Genomic DNA, 6,942 nt, shown 5'->3' with positions numbered 1-6,942 from the left:
CGCGGCGCGGAGAGCCGGCCGGCGCGGAGCGGGCATGGCTCGGGCGGCGTGGGGGCTGTTGTGGCTGCTGCTGGGCAGCGCCGGGGCGCAGTACGAGAAGTACAGCTTTCGGGGCTTCCCGCCGGAGGACCTGATGCCCCTGGCCGCGGCCTACGGGCACGCGCTGGAGCAGTACGAGGGCGAGAGCTGGCGCGAGAGCGCGCGCTACCTCGAGGCGGCGCTGCGGCTGCACCGGCTGCTGCGGGACAGCGAGGCCTTCTGCCACGCCAACTGCAGCGGCCCCGCGCCGCCCGCCGCCGCACCCCCGGGCCCCGCGCCCCTCGGGCCCGACGGCGGCGACGAGTGGGCCCGCGAGCTGCGGCTCTTCGGCCACGTCCTGGAGCGCGCCGCCTGCCTACGGCGCTGCAAGCGTTCCCTGCCCGCCTTCCAGGTGCCCTACCCGCCGCGCCAGCTGCTGCGCGACTTCCAGAGCCGCCTGCCCTACCAGTACCTGCACTATGCTCAGTTCAAGGTGCGCGCCGGCTGCCTGGTCGGGTCGCGAAGAGCGCGGCTCTCTATTCAGCAGCCCGACCGCCGATCCCTCGCGCGCGCTCCGGGTGGCGGACTCCGGCTCTGCTGACCCGCTCCGTCCCCACCCTGCAGGCTAACCGGCTGGAGAAGGCGGTGGCCGCGGCCTACACCTTCCTCCAGAGGAACCCGAAGCATGAGCTCACCGCCAAGTATCTCAGCTACTATCGCGGACTACTGGACGCCGCCGACGAGCCTCTCACAGACTTGGAGGCCCAGCCATACGAGGTGGGATGTCTGGGGTAGGACCCGCCCCGACGTAACTCCATGAGTCCCGAGTTGCGTCCCGGTATAGCGCCTGTGGAGAAGGGGGAGGTGTTCGAATCCCCTTGACCCTCCTGCGTGTCCCCTCCCTCCAGGCGGTGTTCCTCCGGGCTGTGAAGCTCTACAACAGCGGAGATTTCCGCGGGAGCACCGAGGACATGGAGCGGGCCCTGGCTGAGTATCTGGCTGTCTTTGCCCGGTGTCTGGCTGGCTGCGAGGGGGCCCACGAGCAGGTGGATTTCAAGGACTTCTACCCAGCCATAGCAGGTACATTCCACCCAGACCCCAGTGGGCATCCCTCACACCCACAGGGCCCAGAACTGCTAAGGCCCCTTGACACAAATATTCATTCCACACACATTTCTAGAGGCCTCCTAAGTGCTTACGGCTTCTTCCCTAGTGACTCAGACGGTAAGGAATCTGCCTGCAAAGCAGGAGACCTAGGTTCGATCCCTAGGTTGGGAAGATCTCCTGGAGGAGAAACTGGCAACCCACCTCAGTATTGCCAGGAGAATTCCATGGACAGAGGAGCCTGGAGAGTTTCAGTCCATGGGGTTACAAAAAGTCAGACACAACTGAGTGACTAACACTTTCTTAAGTGCTTGGGAGGCAGACAGGCATAAGTTGTTATCCGGACCGCAGAGCCTTCAGTTGGCTGACAGAGGCTAACAGATCACCTGCCACCCTGGGTGAAGGAGACACAGCGGAGAGTGTCCAAGGTGCCAGGCATGGGTGTAGCGAGGAGTGACTTCCCAAAAGGATCAGGAGAGGCTGGGTCCATGGACCTTCAGAGGGTGATGTAGGTGCAAAGGTGCTGAGGTGGGAATCAGCCCAGCAGGTGTGTGCAGAAAGCAGTTTGCGGCCAGAAACACAGTTGGTCTGGGGATGGCTAAAGGCAGAGTCCATCAGCAGGGGCAGAAAGGACTGTCCTGAGCATCTATATTTGGGCTTTAGTCCACCTCCACACCTCACCTGCCATTCTTCCAGAGAGCCCTGGCTTCCTGTGGCTTTAGGGTGGCAGGTCAGCTGTGGGGGTGGTAAGTCCAGTCCACAGTAGTCTTCCCCAGCATATCTTGTCACTTTACTGTCTTGTGACATCAGCAGACAGATCTGGGGTTGGAGGTCATCTCTGTCATCCCTGTCTGCAGGCTGGATCTGTTCTGCACACCAACTCCTCACTGCTGCCTTCCCCCTCCCCCGCAAGATCTCTTTGCAGAATCCCTGCAGTGTAAGGTGGACTGTGAAGCCAACTTGACCCCCAATGTGGGCGGCTACTTTGTGGAGAAGTTCGTGGCCACCATGTATCACTACCTGCAGTTTGCCTACTACAAGTGTGAGCCTCCCGGTGGGCTTGGGGCGAGGGGGAGCACTGCACTAGGGGCAAAACCGAGTCAGAACTGAGGATCCCTGGCAATGGGAGGGTGGTGGGGGCAGGTGAGAAGCTGAGAGCAGCCTCTGGGGAGAATTCGAGGGCCTCTTAGGTGAAGCACGAGATAGTCGACAACTGCACAGTACTTGACAGTTTACAGAGCCCTGCCACATCTGTTTATCTCACTGGATCCTCTCACAAACCACCAGTAGCTGATGTTACTGGACCCATTTTTCAGATGAGGAAGCCAAGGCTCACAGAGGGCAAGGGGCCATGAGTCAGTCACCTGGCTCATAAAAAGTAGCACCAGGCCTTAAGGCTCTCCTCACTTGAGGGAGATTTTAGCTGGGGCTAAAAAGGTCAGTCTCCAGGGTGTCTGCAACTCAGAGATGCCAAAATTCAGACAGGCTGGAGTTGGAGAGGAAGAGCTGAAGAACAAGGGGCCAGGAGACCCTTTGGGGTCCAGTTGGCAAAGAGACTGAAGGCTGGGACAGCAGCCTCTGATTCCCCAGTGCCTTCATTCTCCAGCTGTGTGAACTTGACCAGTTTACCTAACCTCTCTGTGCCTTGGATTTGTTGTCTATAATATGAGGATGACAATAACAGTGAGGCTTAAGTGAGTTACACAGGGCAATGGTAATTGCTCAATACACTCTAGTTTGTGTTGTTATTGAGTGGGATATTCTGGGAGGCAGCTGGGGATCCAGGGGCACTGGACTAAATTGCGAGCTGGGGATGGGTCAGGTGAGGGTTATCTCTGAAGAAGGGGGACGTGCCAGGGGCCACTCCTCACTCTTGTTCTGCCTGCAGTGAACGACGTGCGCCAGGCCGCCCGCAGCGCCGCCAGCTACATGCTCTTCGACCCGGAAGACAATGTCATGCAGCAGAACCTGGTGTATTACCGCTTCCACAGGGCCCGCTGGGGCCTGGAGGAGGAGGACTTCCAGCCCCGGGAGGTGGGCATCGCCAAGACGTTCTCAGAACCTGTGATTTGATTTTTAAAAATTCCTGGCTTCGTCCAATGGCAGGATGAGAAATAAAAAGAAAGAATTTGGGTTATGGTTGGAGTCTTAGATTCAGACCCCACCAACTGTGTGGTCCTGAGAACACTACTGATCTTTTTTTTTTTTTTTTATTTACCTATTTATTTGGCTGCACCAAGTCTTGGTTGTGGAATGTGGGCTCTTTAGTTGTGGCATATGAACTCTTAGTTGTGGCATGTGGGATCTAGTTCCCTGACCAGGGATCAAACCCCAGGCCCCCTGTATGGGAAGCATGGAGTCTTAGCCACTGGACCACCAAGGAAGTCCCCCATTACCGACCTTTTCTGAATCGGTTGCCTCACCTGCAAAATGGGGGTGGTCCAGCCTACCTCTTCAGCACAGCACCTGGGATGTGGGAAGTTAAAAGTATCTGTGTGTCCCTGCCTGTTTCCTACCCACCCTCCCACCCTCACTGCTCGCCTTTACCCTTCTTCCCCAGGGACCTCCTAACCTGAACCACCTGACGAAACCCCTTGGGAGTCTGGGCATGACTGGCAAAAAAACCTCTCGGTTTCCTTGTCAGTGGCAGACGTTGCTAATCAATTGAGGCGCTCTTTCTCACTGAGCCCTCAGCATCCTTCTTAACCCAGCATCAAGCAACTGCAGTTTTTTGATCAGTTTTGTAAACTGACACCCATTTCCTGCTCCTGGAGCTGGAAAAGGACCAGAGGACTCAGAGTCTAGGAGCTCTGGCTCCTCCACTATCTGGCAGCAGGAGGCCCGGCTCACCTGTTTTTCTTCCCTCCTCCCAGGAGGCCAGACTCTACCACAACCAGACAGCTGAGCTTCGAGAGCTGCTAGACTTCGCACACGTGTACCTGCAGTCAGATGATGAGGTAAGGGGGCCTTTGCCCTACAGGCCTGGTGGGCCGCTCAGCCACAGCTGTTGTGAGGCAGGGGCATTTTACCTGTGCCTTGCTTGCACCTGCCCTCCTCTCCCTGCTCCGGGTTCCCATGCCCCACTTCTCTACACGTCTGAATCTCGCTTCTCCTGGACCCAGGTCTGGTGGTGCCTCCTCCAGGAAGCCCTCGCTACATGTCCTGGCTCTGTCTTCTGGGTTTGCCGTGCCCGTTATGACCCTCCATGCTCCCCTGGACCAGAGTTATTTGCAGCCCTCATCCTTCTCACTCCGCGCCTTTCTCCAGCCAGTCTCCTAGAGAACTGTGCTCCAGGACAGTTCAGTTCAGTCGTTCAGTTGTGTCTGACTCTGCGATCCCATGAACCACAGCACGCCAGGCCTCCCTGTCCGTCACCAACTCCCAGAGTTTACCCAAACTCACGTCCATTGAGTCAGTGATGCCATCTAACCATCTCATTCTCTGTCATCCTCTTCTCTTGTTTTCAATCTTTCCCAACATCAGGGTCTTTTCAAATGAGTCAGCTCTTCGCATCAGTTGGCCAAACTATTGGAGTTTCAGCTTCAACATCAGTCCTTCCAATGAACACCCAGGACTGATTTCCTTTAGGATGGACTAGTTGGATCTCCTTGCAGTACAAGGGACTCTCAAGAGTCTTCTCCAACACCACAGTTCAAAATCATCAATTCTTCTGCACTCAGCTTTCCTTGTAGTCCAACTCTCACGTCCATACATGACCACTGGAAAAACCATAGCTTTGACTAGCTTATTCCCAGTCCTCCCACAGCACCTGGCACACGGCTAGCTCTCAGAAACTGAATCTGAATGAACCGCTGAATGAATGAATGAACACAGTGCACCAGGAAGGAAAGACCCCCAGTGTGTTATCACACTGATTCTAAATGAGGGTTTGAGAGTCTGAATTCTGAGGCATTGCTGCCCAGTACTTATTCATCTATCCTCTCCACTGTTCACGTACCCATGCCCCCCACCCCTCATCAAACAGGGGGCTGGGTCTGCACTGTGAGTCCCCAGGCTTTGGTGCTCCCCAGACTTGGCTCCACCACATCCTAGCTGGGCAGCCTCCAGGCCAGGCTTAAGTAACCCTCAAACTTCCATTTCTTCATCCACTGAATGGGGAGAATAATGCCCATCTCACACTGCTATGGTGAGAATTCAATGAGATCCAGGATGTAAAGCACTTGGTGTACAGCTGGCACATGGTAGATCCTCAGGGGGTGGTAGCTATTTTGATTGCTGTTATTTATTGTCTGCTGTTTGCCAGACTTTGTGACTGGGGCTGAAAGGCACAGCCCCTCACCTAAGCAGCTCACAGGCAGTGTAGTGCAATGAGAGAGGTCAGCCTGGGGCCCTGGATGCTCGGGGCACTCCTGACCCAGCATCAGCATCAAGGGCCACATCCTGGCGCTGATGCCTGGTGTTGGAGGGATAAACAAGAGCACAGGGGAGTAAAGGCATTCCTGGCTGCAAAACAGCCTGAGCGGACAGTAAAAGGGGGGCTGTGGAGAGGGAGATGCTTCCACTAACCCTGAAGCTCTGCTGGTGGAGCCCATGCATCAGTTCAGGGAGGGGGCAGCTTGGGATCAGGACTTTGGGAGAAACCCTCAAGTCATTCCTGTGTGAGATGTTGAGTGAGGCTGGGAAGGGGGGGTTTGGGACTGAGATGGGATGGGAGAGCCCCTTGGCCAGGAAGGGAGCCGATATGGGTTTGTGCCTGTTGTGACCTGGTTTCTCCACCCATCCTGGGCTGCTCTAGATGGAGTTGGAGGAGACAGAACCACCCATGGAGCCTGAGAAGCCCCCATCTGATGCCGAGTTTGAAGGGGAGGGCGACTATGAGGAGAGCATCTATGCTGACTGGTGGCAGGAGCCAGATGCCAAGGGCGATGAGGCTGAGGCTGGTCAGTGACTAGTCCTGGTGGACGGGTGGTACAGCCTGGGCTGGAGGTGAGGGACAGAAGGCTCTGAGCGCTGGACTGCAGAGGGTGCTGGTACTCGTTCTTTGGGGACTTCCGGCCTGTTAGCAACCCCTGTCCCACCTGGTCGAGGGGTAGGGGAGTATCCTTCCTGAAGCAGGAGCCAGCTGAGACCTGTTCCTGAGGACCCTCGCTCCTGCCTGCACCACCTGTCCCCAGGACAGCACCCAGATGCCTGTTGACAATGGGAAGGCTAACCCCAATGCTCTCTCCTTTCATTTTTCAGAGCCAGAACCTGAATTACCATGAGAAGAGGCCCCCCTGCACCCCTCAAGAGCTTGGGAAGCATGAGTCCAACAAGAACTATTTATTAAACATGTAAAATGGACAGAGCTGACCAGGCCCCATCCTGTCCCACCTGTGAACACTGCTCCCGAGACCCCTCCTGCCTCCTCTCTGGGTCTCTGGACCACAGGATGGTGGTATTGCAGCTGCTGAAGGCCTGCCCTCCTCCCAGTGTCCTCCCCACCCAGTGGGGACAGTCTCCTGGAGAAGATTCCAGCTCTCCTGAGTTGAGTCTCAGCCTGAACTGCACACACAGCAGAGGGGCAACTGGCATCATGAAGAGCACTGGACCAGGAGTCCCGTGGTTGGTTCCTGGCACACTGGCAGTGGGTGCTCAATAAACATTTCTTGTTGAATGAATCACAGAATTAGGGTCCAGATTTCTTTGGGTGGAGTGGTAACGGTGCAGGTCCTTCCTCCCCGCTCTGCACCCATCTCACCTCATCAATAAATATGGAGACCGGTGAGGGGCCGTAATTTGGCCTCTATGGACCCTGGGTGTTTGTGACTGCCAGGAGCATCAGCCTGCGACTGTAATCTGCCGCTAGGGGGCGTAAGG

General features: G+C 56.3%; 1 protein-coding gene across 1 annotated transcript; it reads left to right on the top strand.

Moving 5' to 3' along the window:
• Window positions 1-34: 34 nt before the first annotated feature.
• Window positions 35-6,705, top strand: P3H4 (prolyl 3-hydroxylase family member 4 (inactive)). The gene is made up of 8 exons (XM_068978369.1): window positions 35-511; window positions 643-795; window positions 927-1,098; window positions 2,036-2,164; window positions 3,011-3,156; window positions 3,996-4,079; window positions 5,879-6,023; window positions 6,325-6,705. Exons 1-8 carry the CDS (start codon window positions 35-37, stop codon window positions 6,345-6,347), a joined length of 1,329 nt encoding a protein of 442 aa, XP_068834470.1. The 3' UTR covers window positions 6,348-6,705.
• The last annotated feature ends 237 nt before the right edge of the window (window positions 6,706-6,942 follow it).

The sequence above is a fragment of the Capricornis sumatraensis genome, chromosome 8, assembly GCF_032405125.1.
Source record: "Capricornis sumatraensis isolate serow.1 chromosome 8, serow.2, whole genome shotgun sequence".
In the NCBI taxonomy this organism is placed as follows: domain Eukaryota; kingdom Metazoa; phylum Chordata; class Mammalia; order Artiodactyla; family Bovidae; genus Capricornis; species Capricornis sumatraensis.
This window is presented reverse-complemented; position numbering and strand designations above follow the sequence as displayed.